The sequence below is a fragment of the Prinia subflava genome, chromosome 1 (genome assembly GCF_021018805.1).
Source record: "Prinia subflava isolate CZ2003 ecotype Zambia chromosome 1, Cam_Psub_1.2, whole genome shotgun sequence".
Lineage (NCBI taxonomy): Eukaryota > Metazoa > Chordata > Aves > Passeriformes > Cisticolidae > Prinia > Prinia subflava.
Window position 1 is genome coordinate 96220310 of NC_086247.1, and position 17567 is coordinate 96237876.

At 42.3% G+C, this 17567-nt stretch overlaps 1 protein-coding gene across 17 annotated transcripts in view; it reads left to right on the forward strand.

Moving 5' to 3' along the window:
- TNS3 (tensin 3) overlaps positions 1-17567 on the forward strand; it is a 211629-nt gene that overhangs the window by 60586 nt on the left and 133476 nt on the right. For 7 of the 17 annotated variants that reach the window (XM_063404585.1, XM_063404548.1, XM_063404628.1 and 4 more), the window contains 2 exons: positions 11017-11058; positions 15178-15267. The exons of 5 other annotated variants lie outside the window; for them this stretch is intronic. Coding sequence is in view for 2 of the 12 variants with exons in the window: in XM_063404538.1 (XP_063260608.1) it covers positions 11017-11058 (42 nt within the window). In the remaining 10 variants the exon portion in view is untranslated. The remainder of the gene's footprint in view (positions 1-11016; positions 11059-15177; positions 15268-17567) is intronic. 5 more of the 17 variants (XM_063404575.1, XM_063404655.1, XM_063404538.1 and 2 more) reach the window with 2 other exon arrangements.

Consider the following 17567-nt stretch of genomic DNA (forward strand, 5'->3'; position numbering starts at 1 on the left):
TAACTGTGCCGGCGGTTCCCAGACCAAAGAGCATAGCTAGCGTGATGGTTGTGAAGACCTCCCTCCTTTGCAGACTGTGGGGTTCCTCCCAGAACTGGTACATTTCGTCTCCTGAGTGGTACAGGACCCTGGGGATGATAAAAAATTGCACACAAAAATCAGTGGACTTGTTAAAAGCCGGGAGATACACACAGGGACTGACTCCTGTTTGGTGGCAGACCCACATTGCTGATAAGGATGGAATAACCCATTTGGATTTCTTTGGGAGTGTAATTACCTCTGTTCAGAGATTTCCCTTCTCCTTAGCTAGGGTTATATTTCCAAGATATGTGCCTTGGCCAGTGATGAGGTCTAGGGTGATTCCTTTCCGGGGGGTGTCCCATCTACACTGGGGTGGGTTGTCTAAAACTGAGTAGCCCAATGACACGTTTAAAACGACTCCTTCATAAAAGGGAGGTTGTGCATCAATGCACAGCCAGCAGGAATCTGTCAGACCTGGGTTACTTCGGTTCAGTGATAGAAAGGCAGCTTCTAGCATACGAAACAAAGGACCTTGTGTGGTCACATTGGGCTTTCCAGTGTGACGGAGTGAGTGGATAGACGGAGGGCTAGATAAGGAGAGCATGGTTTGCGCATGGCGCGGTAGACTGGTAGTGGTTGGCTTAGCTGGTAAGGCTGCTACAAGGCTTTGAGGAGGGCTTTTGGCCGCTAGGCCAGGTCCTACTGCTTGAAGTGCTGGAGGCAATTGGAACTTGATTATCTGCACATTCTTAAAATTTGTTTTTGAGATGAACACTGACCATGTTCGGCCTAAGGTCCACCCAGGGTCAATCGGCTGCAGAATTGTCATTTCATAGCGCCAACAGTCTTTGGTCTTATCTGCATAGGTGTGATATCCTACTACTAAACATTGACTGAAGCCATCTGGGGCAGGGGTGACTTTTAAAAACTTATCGTGTGTGCTCGGTCTCCAGCCACCGTCAGTTTCACTAGATACAATGGTCTTGCACCCCCAGTATCCGCAGTATCCATAACCAGGGTTTCCCAGGGTTAGAGGCTGGGCACCAATAAGCATTGTAAAACCACACAGTGTTATCAGACGGGTCCCCAGTTGCATGGGGGCCAAATATGTCTCCTGCATCGAACATCCCAAGATGGGGCACCTGCTGTGACTTTCTCTCTTATTACCACTTTGCTACCCACAAATCTGAAAACCCACCTAAACGGCTGGTGGGAGTAAAATTCTGGCGTTGCTCGTGTTGTAGCTGAAAGTCCTAAGAACAAAAGCAAGAGGAGGTATTTCCCTTGCTTGGGTCTCACCAATGAGGTCGGTTCTGTAATGTTGGTCGAGCTGTCTCCCTCTTCTGGTTTCCAGGTGAACAGGCTTCGGAGACGCTTCAGTCTCAGGCTCTGCAATCAAAACCTCAGAGCTTTTGTGAGTTTCTTTCTGAATATCAGGATTAATGGACTTAAGTGGGCACCATTTGATGACATTGTTTCTTTTCGCCGCAGCATACCCCTGGCCTGTGAGGACCAACATCCACCCTGGTTCCCAGTCTCCCAACTCAGTCCTGACTATAAGTGGTGGGCCTTCTTCCAATGCTTGAGTGGCCCAATGCTTATGAACAGGACTTTGAGTTGCATCTGCCCTAGAAAACTGGTTCAGCGCTAGAAGAGCTCTGGCCAGTACATGTGCTTGATCGCCAGGGGGAATGGCGGTGGTAAAACCTTCTGCTTTTGCTAGCACTTCAATTTTTGTTTTTAGGGTTTGGTTTGTCCGTTCAACAATTGCCTGTCCTGTGCTATTGTAGGGAATGCCTTGTACCAAAGTGATGCCCCATTTCTGGGAAAATTCCTTAACTGATTTTGAGGTAAAGTTCGTGTCGTTGTCTATTTTGATTTGCCTCGGAATGCCGAGCCATGCCATAGTGGTCAGCCAGTGCAAAATGGTCGCTTTAGAGTTCGACTTGGGATGTTGGGTGGCCATACACTGTGGTGTGTCTATAGTCACTGCAAGCCATGCACGGGGTTTCAAGAGCTGGCAAAGGGTAAAGTCTGATTGCCAGATTTCTGAGGCTTTAAGGCCTCTGGGATTGACTCCGCTAGTCCACAAGGGTGACTTCTGGCAATGTGGGCACGTGGCTACAACATGCTTGGTGTCTGCGACTGAGATTCTGCACCTTTTTGCCAGCGCTTTGGCTCCTGTGTGGAGTGACTCATGTGGTTGGCGAGCCTCTTGCAAAGTCCATATTCTTCTGGCTGCAGCATCTGCTCTGTCATTGCCAATCTGAAAATAACCTTTGACTGGGTTACGGCTATTAATGTGGATGACCGAGAGGGTACCCTTGTGGGAAAAGATGGCTTCTTCCAACATCACTGCTGCTGTAGACATCGCGACCCCTGGAACAGACATGGCCAGGCAGAGCTTTGCTACAAACATAGAGTCCGTGACAATGATGAGATGCTCGTTGGGGAAAAGGTTGCATGCCAAGGCCACAGCTGCTGCTTCTAACTGTTGCACCGATGATGTGGGATCTGTCACTTTGGTGCACTGCCATTGTCCTTCTATCTGCCACACTGTTGTGGCCGTTGAGGTTGCTGAGGACGCGTTGGTGAAGACTGTGGGTCCCGGTTGTGGTCAATCTATAACCTTGGTGGGAGGTCGATGTCAACGACTGTTAGTAGTCGGGTCCAAGGAGGCTTAGCTGCATATTTTACTTCTCCGCCGAAACCAGTCAGAGCAAATGCTAAAAGCTCCGATGCTACTGTGGAATGCATGGACAGCTGCTTGCGGGAGGGAAGGTAGACCCTTGCTGGTTCAATGCCCAAGTGTTTCAGGGCGAGCTTCCTGCCTTTCATGATCAAGTTGCAGACATGTTCGACTCCTGAGGAGAAAGCACACAATGGCTTCCCCATGACCACCCACTGGATGGGCTCGGCTTTCTTGGGGAGTCCCTGGGCCAATGCTCCCACTCCCACTTTGAGTGATGTTGGAGAAATGTTTATGGAGGGACGTTTCTTCACTTCTGGTTCATACAGTTTTCCTGAATTCACAAGGAAGAAAAGATGCCTTGAAACTTCTTTTAAAGCTCTCTCTGTCTTGCTGTTCGGTTTTGCTTTGTTAAATTTTGATCTGATTTGATTCTAGAAAATCAAAATCTTTTGATTTTCTATTCCTTTACTTTTTTTCTTTCAACATATTAAAAAAATCTACATTTCTTAGTTTCTTGATTTGTTAGTTGTAGATATGCAGAGGAACAGACTGATGAGACATTTACTTGAAAAAACCTGTGAGACTGATTTGAAATACTTGACATGATCATGTTTCAAACTTTTTTTTTGATTTCAGTTCTCTAGAAAAGGGCTGGTGTGGGCCTCCTTGTAATGCATTTCTATGGGGGTTTGTTTTTTAGTTTTAGATTTCAAGTGCTTACCAGAGTAAGGCCATGGACCCCAGAGACATGCAAACTTGAGGTTCCAAAATGCTGTTTTAAGTGCAGTCAGTGTCTTTTTTGTAAATGTCTTTGACTTAGTCATAAGAAGGCACAGAGAATAGAACTGCATGAATTGACTACCCCAATCCCTCAAATTAATGAAATGTAGTGATCCTGAATCAAGCTATGCAAGGCACACTAAATTCAAAAGCTAGTCATTGCATTTGCCAGGAGGGAGGGCTCATGTAGTTTCTAGAAATATTACAGAATTGCAAGATTTAATAGGAATTTGAATATGAAATTTTGTTATAATACAGTATGTTCAGTTCTAGACATTCATCCAAAATTAAATAAAAAGCAGGCTTTCTTTGAACAGTCTGCGGAAACAGGGAATCAGCAAGAGGGAAAGCTTTGGTGATTCCAAAAGTAGTAGTTTCCAGAGCCAAGTCTGCCTGCTTGTTTATTTTTCCAAATTGACTTTCTGAGTGTGGTACTTTTGCAAGGCAGAAGCATCTGCTTTTCAGAATTGTGACACTAACTACTGTAGCAGAAAAATCCAGAAGTGTGATGTTCTTCCAAGGTATAGGATGCTTCTTTCTGCCTTCCCAGATTTATTTTTCTAAAGAAAAAATACCCATGTTTCAGATTCCTCAGTATCGATAGTTTTCAGATGGTGTAGAAACTTTTCTTACATGTTTGACTTCACTAAAAAGCAAATGAGCTTGCATAGGTTCTGCATGACAGCTCACATTGGAAAAGGGAAATACCCTCTAGAGGGTGTATTTTTTCTGCTTATCTGCATAATTATCTATTCTTTTGTAGCTTATCCTGAGAGTGACAGATCTTATGTCCCTTGTGAAAATGCTTCTGGTTAATCTTTGAAAATGCTTTCTCAACACTGGAATGTGTAAAAGGGTAGGACAGTACTAATGCAATTGCTAAAAGTGAATTCTAGGCAAATATTGAAATAATAAATGACTGTGGCATTACTTATTGCAATGTGATCAAGGACTGCCACTTGTCTTTTAAAAGGAAAAGACAAATCTTTTAGTGTTAATTTAAAAATCAGTTTTACTTATAGTCAGAATTCATTGTAATAAGCACAATGAATCATGTATCTCTGTGGACCCTTCTCTTCAGAGACAACAGTGAAGCAAGTGTGATACTTAAGGTAAAATTCTGATGTTTGGTCTGACTGCTATACAGTGGTGGATTCTGTTTGTTTATTGCTTAACTAAACTTCAGTCTCTGGCATCCTATTCAATTTTAGTTCTCTATCATGTCAGAAATCATACTAGTTTAATTTAGGTTTTTCACGTCGGTGCAAAGATTTAGTACTTGCTCATAAGTAAAATGGTGTGGCAGAAATGTTACATATGAACTTGCTTTTGATTCTTCTCATTTAATGTCATTAAATGCTGGAGTCAAACTTTAGGCCTGTGTCTTGGAGAAATGTCACACCACTACCTGGTAGATTTCAAGGGTGGAAAGGGGGAATTAACTGGGTTTTGGGTGTCTTTAAAGAGCAATCCAAATCAGAAGCATTCAGGGCAAGGTGGCCCTACTGATGAGCAAAACAAAGTTAAAAAAGGTGAAGAAACTATAAGCAGTGTCATTTTATCTTTTGCTGTAAAGACTTTATTTTTCCTTTAGAGAGACTGTTTTTAGGGAGTCATTGTCAAAAATCTGTGATGGTTTTCTTCAATAATGGTAAAAGAGAGACGTGGGATAATTGGTTTTGAAATGATTTTAGCTTGTTTCGTGGAGAAGTGTTTTGTGTTTTTAACCGTGTCAATCTAATTTCCTTTGAGCTGTCTTTATTGGGGGATGACAACAAGGATGTTTTGTTGTGTTTGATATTGAAATGCTGTGATTGGTGAGGTGCAGAAGTAGAGCCATAGAATCACACAATGGTTTGGTTGGAAGGGACCTTAAAACATTGTCTAGTTTCAATTCCCCTGCCATGGGCATGGACACCTTGCACTAGACTAGGTTGCTCAGAGCCTCATCCAGCCTGGCATTGAACTCTTCCAGGGATGGGGCATCCATAGTTTCTTTGGGCACGTGTTCCAGTGCCTCACTACCCTCACAGTAAAGAATTTCTTCGTATTAATTAATCTGAAGCTACTGTCCTTCAGTTAAAGCCATTTGCCCATGTCCTATCACTGCATATACTTGTTAAAAGTCCCTCTCCAGTCTCCTTGTAGGCCTCCTTTAGGTACTGGAATTCTGCTTTAATGTCTCTCTGGAGTCTTTTCTTCTGCAGGCTAAACAACCCCATCTCTCTGACCCTGTTTTCATAGGAGAGGTATCATCTTCATAGCCCTCTTCTGGATCCCGCTCCTGTGGGTCCACATGTTTCTTGTATTGTGGCCTCTAGATGCAGCACTCTGGGTGGTTTCTCACAAAAGCAGAGGGGTAATCTGCCTTTACCTTCTGGCCACGCTGCTTTTGATGCAGGCCAGGATATGGTTGGCTTTCTCAACCGGACGCACACACTGAGACATGTCAAGCTTGTTGTTCACCAACACCCCCAAGTCCTTCTTCCCAGGGTTGCTCTTGATCCATTGTTGGCCCAGACTGTACTTGTGCTTGGGATTGACCCAGCCCAGGCACAGGACCTTGGATTTGATCTTGCTGCACTTCATGAAGTTCACACAGGTCTACCTCTCAAGCCTGTCTAGATCCCTGTGCATGGCATCCTTTTCCTCCAGCATGCTCATCACACCACACAGATTGGTGCCATTGGCCAACCCTTGCTGAGGGTGTACTTTGTTGTTGATTTTCGGATGGCACAGAAATAACAACATGACTCTCTTTTTGATGGTAAAATGAGAGCAAGCCTTATTCTTCTAAATTCTACTTTTATAGAGTAGTTTGGTACAAAGAACATGATTGGTTATTAGAGTCTACACCCTTTTATAAACATCTTTTGCCAATAAACTTGTTGGAGAAACACCACCTGCGGATGGTTCCTCACTTCCCAAGGTTTGTTTGAATTCCTCCTTAATATTTTCCCAGGCCAGAATCAGAAAGTTACTTGCCTGCCTTTCACACAGACACTGGCAGGCCTGAAGCCTAAATTCAGACCAATTGTCTGCACCCATACACTTGATCCCACTTTCCATGTCACTGACAAAGGTGTTACAGTGCCAGTCCCAATAGCCATCTAATGAATGCCAGTGGTCTCTACTTGTACATTAAGCCATTAACTGCAACACTGACTATCCAGCCAACTCTTCTTCCACCAAGTGGTCCATCTGTGAAATCCATGTCTTTCCAATTTGAAGACAAGAGTGTTGTGTGGGACAATGTCAAATGGAATGGACAGGACCAGGTAGATGATGTCAGTCACTTTTTCCTCATCTGCCAGTTCTCTAATGCTGTCATAGAAGGCCACCAAATTTGTCAGGCAAGATTGCCATTAGCAAAGCCATGTTGACTGTCACCAATGACCTTATTTTCCATGTGCCTTACCTTAGTTTCTAGGAGGATCTGGTCCATGATCTTGCCAGGCACTGAGGTGAGACTGACTGGTTTTGTAATTTCCCTGGGTCTTCTTTATTTCCCTTTATAAAAATGAGTGTTATGTTTCATTTTCTTCCAGTCAGTGGGAACTTCAGTGGAGTGCTACGACTTCTCAAACATGATGGATAGTAACTTCATCCACTTCCTCAGCCAGTTCCCTCAGGAACTATGGATGTATCTCATCATGTCCCATGGATCTGTGCTCCTTCAGGTTCCTTACATGGCCTTGGACCTTGTGGTCTCCTTCAGCAGACAGTTCTTCATTCTTCTACTCCCTGCCTTTACCTTCATTGAGTACCTCAGCCTTTTCCATGTCGTGGATCACCAGGTCTGCCATATCCTTCCCAAGAAAACCCACATTTTCCCTAGTCCTTCTTTCATCACCAGTGTACTTATGGAAACTTTTTTGTTACCTTTGATGCTGTCGGCCAGATTTAATTGTGTCAGTTCTCTGTCTGCTCAGACAATTTTTCTGTTCTTCTTCTGCTATCTGTCTCTATCTTCACATTTAGAAGGTGTTTGAGTTTGTCCAGGAGCAACTTGTTCATCCATGCAGGCCTCTTGGAATTTATGCCTGATTTCTTCTTTGTAGGGATGCGTTGCTCTTGAGCCAGGAGGAGATGATCCTTGAATTTTGTCCACCTTTCTTGAGCCCCTCTTCCCTCCAGGGCTTTAAGCCCATGGCATTCTACCAAGAAGATCCCTGAAGTCTGCTCTCCTGAATTCCAGGGTAGTGAGTTTGATGTGCATGCTCCTCATTACCCCAAGGATCTAGAACTTTGCTGCTTTGTGGTCACTGCAGCATAAGCTTCCCTCTGGCTTCATGTTCCCCACCACCCCCTCCTTGTTGGTGAACACAAGATCTGTCATAATGCTTCTCCTTCTTCCTTCTCCTTTTCATCTGTCACTTGGAGAAGGAAGAGATCAATGCATTCCAGGAGGCTACTGGATTGCCTTTGCCCTGCTGTGTCATCCTTCCAGCAGATACTGGGTTGTTTGAAGCCCCTCAGGAGGACCATGGCTTGTGACCCTTGAGGCCATTCTGTTTTACTGCAGCTTACTCATCAGCTTGGCCTTCCTGGTCAAGTGGCCTGTAGCAGGTCTGCACTATAATGTTATCTGTTCCTGCCCTCCTTCCCTTTTATCCTGACCTAAACTTTCAGTCAGCTCCTCATCCATCATGAGGTAGTGCTCCATGCTTATTCACAAAGAGGACAACACCATCTCCTCATCATTCCCACCTGTCCTTCCTAAAGAGACTGTACCCTTCCATTCCAAAACTCCAGTCATAGGAGTTGTCCCAATATGTTTCCATGATGTCAGTAAGGTCATAAGCAATACATGTGTTATTCATGTGTCTTCATAAAGTCCTGGTGTGACTTCATGATGCTTGTATCCCCAATTGTCTGTTCTGTTTATGCTGTATATTAAGTTTTGCACTTTTAAGACTGGCTCCGAGAGTGAATAACGGGAAAAGAAGCGTGCAGTTTGTTTTCGGAAACTGCACTTGCTCCCCTGCATTCTCACGGACTATGTTGTCTGCAGCAGGGACATCAGGAGAGAGCTCTCCTTTGCTTTTAGTTAGATTTTAGCTAGCTGAGGGAGAGAAGTTCCCCTGACTGTGACTTTCCTTTTTCTTGGAACTGATCGGCCTGCTCTGGACTGAAAACCCAGAAGAGCACCGGGAGCTCACACCTATGGCCCACCAGGACCCAGGATGCAGCATTTTCCAGTGCAGGAAGGACTGATAAGAGACTGAGTGAGCTGAGCTACACTCAACGACAAGGACTTTCTGAATTTGCCATCTCTTCAGAACAGCGAGAGGATATTTTTTAATATATTCATTTTTATTATGCTTGTTATTCAGTTTTTATGCTTGTGAATACTTTGCTTGTTAAATAAATAGATTTGTTTTCCCACTTTTCTCCAAGGAAATATTTTCTAAAACCAGTATGGGGAGGGGCTGCTTGAATCTGCTTTCTATAGGGACCCCTTTGGAAGTTTCCTTCCAAATTTGCCCTAAAACACGACAGCTTGTTAGACATAATATACTGAGTATACTCTTATCATGGTGTTCAATATCTTATATTGAGTCAAAGTACATGGGGCTAATGAAATGTGATAGGCATCAAATCTGTTTTTTCTAATTTCTAGTTTGACATGTGGAAAATAATTCTCTTAATACACATTGCAGTTTCCCCATGGAAACTTCCTTTTACACATAGTCTTAGAAAAAAGCACCCCAAAAATTATGTGGTGAGATATTTCAATATTTGGTGATGTTTTCTGTGTGAGATATCAGATCTTTTGCCCATAGCAGTATGTCTTCCAAATGGAAGAGAACCCAGAAACTGGAAACAGCAGCCATGAGATGAATAGGGAAGGAGGGAAGGGAGGACTTGCACATTTTTTTACAACGATTGTAAAATCAATTTGGCAGTTCTGGTTTTTTTAAAAATTTTTTTTCTTTACTTATGTGTGATCTCTTCCTTTTTTTTTCTTTTTTTTAGGACTTAAACCAGAAAGATTAATAATTGGCACAGCTATCTCTTAGAGTGTTTAGAGTGGTCACCCCATGCCAGTGTAGTAAATAATGCTGAATTTTCAAAAGAAATGTCAAGCCTTCGCTAAAACTTTAGGAATTTGAAGTTAGTCTTCAATTTCAGTGGGGCTGATAGTCTTGGTTAAGATCTTTAACTTGGATATTAGAATATACTTTCAAAGCCCCTCTTCATATGTGTCCAGTCAGAGAATTGAAGCTGTATTGTCTGTATTGTCCACATCTCAAACAAATGTACCACATTAGTTAGCTAGTGAAGAAGTTTATCTGTAATTTTAGTCCTAGAGCTGATGAATAGGCAGTAGGAATAGCAGTAGGCTTGTGGGCAACCATTTTAAAGCTGTGAAGGGAGCATATGAAAACTTGAGTGTAATCCCTTATTACATTCATCCATATAGACAATGTGTGTATACAAAACTCACCTGTTTACCTGAGATGGTTCTTTCAGCATAACTTATTTCAGCAGCCTTCCCCTTAAGTCAGAAGAAAAAGGAAACAGTGTGATCCTGCAAGTTGAGATAGTTTTGTCAAGCCCTGTGCTTTTAGAACTGTTTCCTCTCAGTACTAAATTGGAGTTATTGCTTCTAGCAGACTGAGAGAATGAGATTTCACTAAAAGCTTGACAAACTGGAGAGCAAATTCAAAACATTAAAAAAGACAAAGAGCAGCTTCTTGCTTCTTATTATGTATTCCACCTTATCCCTGTCCTAGGAAACTTGCAGACTACACCAATCCAATGCCAAACTGAGAATTACATGGACAAAACCCTTTTAACTGGCACACATTAGGTGTAAACGTCATTTATGTCTCTATATGCAATTACACAAACATGCTACTTAGTTGTTGTGGGAGGGTGGGTGCTGAGTTCAGTTTAACTATGAAGTTTCTGGTGAAGGGCCAAAGTGGGCAGTGTGCTTTCCCAAGTGCTCCGCTCGTGCACCTTATGAAACCCCTTTGTATCGAGATTTCCAAGTGAATCCAAAACCTGTATTTTGTGTGTTTTGCCTTTTTCTATTTGGGTCTGTGTAATTTTTTTAAAGTAGCAGTGGATATGCTAAGACTGAAATAATAGTAACTAAAGTTATAGTTATACAGTTGTTTGTCCTATATATCACTTTTAATCTGCTGAGAAGAGCCTTGATGTTTCAAACAATCCTTGCAATCCGGTAAAAAATGCAAAAATGAGTAAGTGGTTAGCAATGTACATCTCCATGGATATTGTACCTTGGAATAAACACTCTCAGTAACTGAGTACTGTCATACAGATAGACCTGAATATGCAGGACAATAATGCAAAATTAATTAATTTTTCCATATCTGTTTGAAAGGTTGTTAGCCTGTTAATACTGTAGAATGAATATGTACTTCTGAATGATTTTTTGTGTATGTGTCTGTATGTATGTATGTATGTGCCATTAGGAGGGGATTTCTTAGAACATACTTAAACTATCTGGAGAATTAAAGTAGCTTGTGTTAACTTTTTTCCTTTTGCAGGCTAATAACTCTAAGGTGGTTAAAACTCATGTAACCAGAAGTGTAAGTAATTCTATTTTCTTTTTTCTTTCACTTGGAATGATTTATTTTCCTGCTTGTGGTTGCTTATTTGTATCACATCTTCACAAAATGGCTAGCAAGCCATTTTCAAAGTACACACTTCTGGTTTCTGTACTGTGTGAAATTAGCTTCTCATTAGGACCATTAGTGTTTTTTTAGGAACAATGAAATGAACTCTGCATTCCTTGTTTTTAAGTCAAGCAGGGGAGAAACAAAGGAAAATACTATAATCTTCATAGACTGAATTTTATTCAGAGGCATTCAGAAAGTAGGATAATGGTAATTCTTGTATTGTGTTCAATATGAAATTGGTCTTTTAGCTTATATTTTTTCCAATTGCTATGGTATTTCCATTTTTTTACATTTAAAGGGCTTCCTCTTGGAATGTTATTTAATTCTTAATATTAACATATTTAAAACAAATAAATTGAATTCCTTGTTTCAGCTAAAGGCTAGCAGTAATAATTCACTTTCTATTCAAGAACTGTATGCACATAATCTTTTAGCGTTAACAGGTGCTCTAAATTTGCAGTGAAAGTTTTACTTCAGTTTTGGTTGCTTGCATCTTAACTAGGTCTAAGAGAAACTCAGGAGATCTGCTCTGAAGGCTTTCCCTCTGCTGCCACCTTTTTTTTCTTTCTGTTCTGCACATAACTATCTTTATTGGAATAGACCACTTACATACAGAAACTTTGTTAGGTGCTATTTGGTCAGCCATACAGTACTTCTACAGAGCTTCACAATGTGGTAGGTGCGAATTAATGCAGAAGCCTTTACACTCTGCTGTGTCTGTTGTGCTTAATTACATTGCCTGTGGATAGTATTATTCAGGAAGCTGTTTCAAAGCTCTAGCATAATTATGAAGCTATGCTACAACTGGAGCTGGAGCACATACATTATTTTAGTCAGTGGAGGCAAGCTCCTTTCCTAATACTTCAAGTAGTAGTACTTACATATGGATATATTAATTTTCACCATAAATTTGTACTGGAACACAGTCATTTGTGTGTTGACACAACTCTGATTCGCCCAGGCAGGTGTGCAAAAGACAATAATGCTGATCAGGGCTAGGTGCTAACCTCACAAAGCTTTGTGTGGACTCCTAGTCTTGAGATATTCTAGACCTAAGGCTCCAGAAATACTACTTTCTAAATGTGATCATGTATACCTGTAAAATTTTACACTAAATAAGACCCAATTATACCCGATTCTCACATGAATGACTTTACATACATTCAGTATTTTCTACTGAAGAGTCCATAATAGCAGAAATGTGCTATGTGCCTTCTCTCTGTTATGAAGAGAGACCAAATGATGGATAGACAGCCCAATTGTACAAGGAACTTCCATGCCATGAGTAGGGCTGTTTTCTTGAATCTAAGTAAGCTGGAAGATAATCTCTCTGCCCTGGTTAGTTCCTTCTTTCCCTGGCATATTGGTAGGTAGAACTCTATATCCAAAGGCCCAACAAACTAGTTAAAATTGAGGTGGATTACAAAGCCCTACAGTGGACTTGTTTGGGGAGCCTGGCAGTTTTGGCTGAAATGCTGTATGAAAGAATCATGGGAGCAGCTTTTCCAGCAGCTAAGAATCAGAGAGAAACCAAGCTGGGATTTATAAGTTCTGCAGACACTGCTACTTACAAGGATCACATCCGTCTGGACTCCTGCTGTTACACTACACAGGGGAACAGATGAGGATTTTTATGGACCACAGTATACGAAACAAAACTATATTTGCTCTCAAACAAACAGCTGCTTGCAGTAGAAATAAATCTCTTATGTGGAGTCAACTAAAACAATATTTTAAATTAATATTTACTGCAGGAACTGATACAAAATAGCATAGAGACATTTTTATTTACAAAACATGAATATTTTCTGCACTTGGAATAATTCTAAAGCCAGAGGTCAAAAGATTATGTAAATTCTGGTTCTCATCCAAAATATCCAAACATATTTCACTGTGTCAGTAGGAATTATTATGGTAAGCAGTCCAACGATCAGTGTAGTAGTAGATCATTGTCCTATCTTTTTCTGCAGTATGCTGGAATGTATAGAACTATTACACAGTGCCTTGGAACAGGTTGGAGAATTTCTTCTGATTCCTGTCCATGGCTTGAGAAATGAAAATACATCACAGATCAGGTTCAAATGCATTCAGGTATCTGTGGCTGAGTTTCTCAGGTATCGTGGGCATGATATGCTCACAGATACCATTGGAGCTATTCTAAACTAAGCTAAACTAGGCCTTAAGCTTGAGTCTAGTAGGCTGCAGAATGTTCAGCATACGTAGTAGCAGATAAACTTATCTGCTACTAGGAATGTGTTAAGGTATAGACACTCGCAGCATAAAAGTAATGGCACTAAGTCTCTGTAGCTACCTTAACCCTAAATTGTTTACATACTTCTGTATGTCCACTGCCTATCACAGTGCACTTGCTAAATGTAAACGACTCACTCTGTATTTAATCCGCCATCTCGTAGAATAAAGCAGAGTATGTGCTAGAAACCATACTAGTTGGTCTCACGTCGCTCTAGTCCCTGGTCTTACCAGAGCTCAGCTACAGGTATCCTGCTGATGAGTCTTTCTATTGGTATTTTTATTTATGCTGTTTGAATGGTGAACAATCACATGGAAAAAAGTTTCATAAGATGAATAAAATGTGTGTAAAACCCATACAATTTTATGCAGACTAGCTAATCAAATTCTCTTTTACTTATAGCAACATTAAAAATAGGCACAAATAAAATACTTATATATGAAGTAGTTGCATGTCATTCTTTCAAAATGTCCTCCGATACCTTAAAGTCACAGATTCATCATTGATTGACATTTCAGATAGTTGTAGTTTCTACTCATTGATCCTTATGTCTGTTAAGGCTTTTGTTCAAGAAGGAGCCCAGGAGAGAAACAGATAAGCTACGTGAGTGCATGTCAGATCTTGTAGCTCTGAGTTTTGAGTAGTGCAGTTCATCAAAGGAACAATATATATGGTTGATGTACAGCTGACTCAGCTGTTTAGAACAACCCAGTCCTTGAAATCAGGTTTGCTTATAGTGTGCTGAGATAACTTTTAAGCAGATACTGTATCATTCTACTAATACTACTGTATTTCAGTTGAGTGCCAGCAACAGGGTCTAAGGAAAGGCACCCGTGTCGCCCTGTTCTTTTGTAATTTTCTTAGCCTTCTAGAGTCAAGATTCTCACACTTCTAATAGTCTCTTAATGTAAAATTAGCTCTGTTTACTTAACAGTAGTTTTTTGTTTACATTCCTTTTTGAAGGAGGAGAAGAACTGATTGACTGTCTGTTTGACTGGTGTGGTTGGAGGGGTCCTATCCTCCAATCCACAACTGGTGCCAAAAATGTATAAATATGAAAGAAAGTAAAGTTCTGCCCCTTCTTTCCTGCTGGGTCATCTGTAAGTCATGTGGTTCTTTTGTGTCCAACTGTGTCACACTCACTTGATTTCTCATTTGGCTTCCTTAGCCTGTCTTTGATTCTAGTCTCAAAAGGGGCAAGTCATAATCCCACATAGTATTTCTAAGCCAATGTGTGGCCCAAATGCCTAGCTTTACTTTGGTATTGGAAACTAATAGTTCGCATATTATGTTGTTGATTTACTTACTTTTCCAGAGCTGTGTAGTAACTCAGTGTACTGCAAAAATGCAAATGAATTTGTCTCGGGCAAAACTGAACTCCCTTTATCCTTTGTCCTTTTCATAATCTTTCTGGTGTTAGAAGCTCTACTAAAGAGGACTTTAACCTATGAAGTGTGTAAGTCTAGTGAGGTATATAAGCCTACTGGCTGTAACCCAAGTTTCCTTATTCTGTTCTTGGAAAAGTTGAGAATGATCATCTAGCTGAGATAACTTTTTTACAGATAACTTTTTTTTTTAGGCATTATTTTTTACTTGATTTTCTCAATTTCTTTGAGAGACAGCTTTTCATCACAGGACAGGGGATGCAGATTTAGCAGAAAGATTATTTCTTACTCCTTCTCTTTCTGGACTTGTGCAGAAATTGTCTCAGTGCCGTCTCTGTGCCACATGGTGTGAGATGGCCTGTACATTATCTTTGTTGTGTTTTTGCTCTGCAGCTGTGAAGCATCTCAAAGGAAGATTATAAAGGTACAAGATGCTGTTTGCTGTGTGGGACAAGCACAAGCTTGCTATTTGAGGCAAGCCAGGTAATCCATGACGAAGTTAACCCTCTGGTGTCAGAAGAAGTTGAATAAACAGGGGTGATCTCAAAAGTCTGTTTTGTTCAATCTGTGCTTTAGTTTAATTGGACTGCTTGGCTCACTTTCTATGCTTGCATTTGCAGCAGGCTGTACTGGGAAACTTAGGTCTAGTGACTGTTGTGACCTGGTGAAAATTATTCAGAATTAAATACGGGGTTGTTCTTAGCCTCTGTATCATACCTCGGCTGTAGGGGACTCTGGGTATCATGGTTTGATACTGGCCCAATGCCAGGCTGTCCTGGTTTGAGGGGAGGTGAGTTTTTCAGGAAGCCGAGGTCAAACCAATCAGTGGTCAGGTTTGAATGTTGGCACCTTCGGTGGCCACTGAGAGGTTGGACACGCCTCTGAGGACACAAGGGATTAAAAGCAAGGACTCCCAGACGGACTTCCTCTTTCTGGCTCCCCTTCAGGAGAGGAGCATCTTTTCCCCCTTCCCCTGCCCAGCTGACCAGGCTGAGTGGGGGAGGGGGGCCAGGTGGCCAGCTGAGGTAGGCCCGGACCCCAGGGGGGAAAGAGAGAGAACGAGACTGGAGCTGAACCAGCCCCATCCAGGATGGAGGGGTGGAGAACTTTGGAGGTGCCTTCTATCCCCCCGTCCCCCCCCTCATCCCCTCGTCTCGTCTCCCCCCGCCCCCCCCCCCCCCCCCCCAGGGAGAAAGTGCTGAGCTGCGAGCTGAGCTGCGTGTGGGAGTTACCGGAGCCTGCGAGTGCCTGAGCCTGTGGCCTTGCTGGGAGATACAAGCTTTTAACTCTTTCTGAGGCAGAAGAGAACTGTTCCCAGACATTGATTCTCATGGCTGGTGGTTTCAGAAGAGAGAGGGACAGCCTGGGACTGAGATGATAAAGGACGATGAAAAGGACCCCCCTTGATTACTAGAGATGAAGAGGAGTGGTCTTTTGGGCTGGACTTTTCTTGCGTAATGTTAGCCATAGATGGACCCTGGACTCTTCTGAACATAAATAAGACTGTATTTGGGTGGATGCTTTTTGGTTCAAAACCAAAGACTTTGTGGCCTATTCTTGGAACCCTCGGCCCCAGGGGTAAATGTGGGGGGGACTGTTGTCCCAATATGAGAAGATGGCTGGTTTTTGGTACTTGTCCAAACATCCTTAAAGAGCCCTTTATTCGGTTTTGGTCCATGGACGGTGGTGAGAGCACTGGACATGTAAAGGAGGGTGTCACCATGGTAGAATTCTCTGGGTGGTGCCATGGGAACATGGGAGGATGGACCTGTGTTTCCTGTGGGGGGGTCTGTGGTGCGAGAGAGACTCCTCTCTCCCTGGATGGATTGAAGATTGTTTTTTTTAAGGGATGATGACTTGGATTGGGAACCCAGGGTTGTGGAAGGTTTAAGCAAGTAGATGAGAGTAATGTACTAGTGTTAACTGTTAGAGCATGCAAGGGATGGAAATTGGGGGAGAGGAGAAGAAGTGTTCTGGGAGGTTTTCTTTTCTGCTTTTGGGTGTTTAGGTTTTCTTTTCTTTTCTATTGTCTGTTGTTATGTAGGTTAATAAAATTTTCTTTCTATTTCAAGTTTTAGGCCTGCTCTGCTCTGTTCTTGACACATCTCACAGTAGTTCATTAGGAAAAATATACACTCATGGGTGCACTGGCATTTAGCCAGCGCCAACCCATGATACAGGCACCAAGGAGAGTCACTTGCTCACCCTCCCCTGCCACAGCTGGGCAGAGGAGAGGGGAGGGGAAAAAAAGTTAACAAAGGCTTCATGAGTTAAGGACTGGGAGAAAACACTTTAAGGGCAAAACAGGCTCAACTTAAGGTTTCAAAGTGAAATTTATTACTAACAGAATCAGAGGAGGGTGAGAAATAAAATAAGCCCTTAAACCACCATTTCTTAAACCACCCCTCCTTCCTTCCCACTGGCCGTGTAGAGAGAGATAGCATGGGGATTTTGGTCAGTTCATAACTGATACTTTGTTCTGCTGCTCTGGGAGAGGAGTCCTTCGCCTGTGAGACTATGGGGTCCCTCCTGTGGGAGATGGTTCTCCATGAACTTCTTCTCTGGCATGTGTCCACTCTCATGAGCAGTAGCACCGCACCTGCTGCAACGTGAGTCCCTCCAATGGGCAGACAGTCCTCCCCAAAACTGCTGTGGCATGGGTCACTCTTTCCATGGGGTACATTCATCCAGGGACAGGCTGCTCCAGTGTGGAGGCAAGGGCTCTCTCTCTCCACTGGGTCTTCCACTGGATCACAGCCTCCTCCAAGCATCTACCTGCTCTG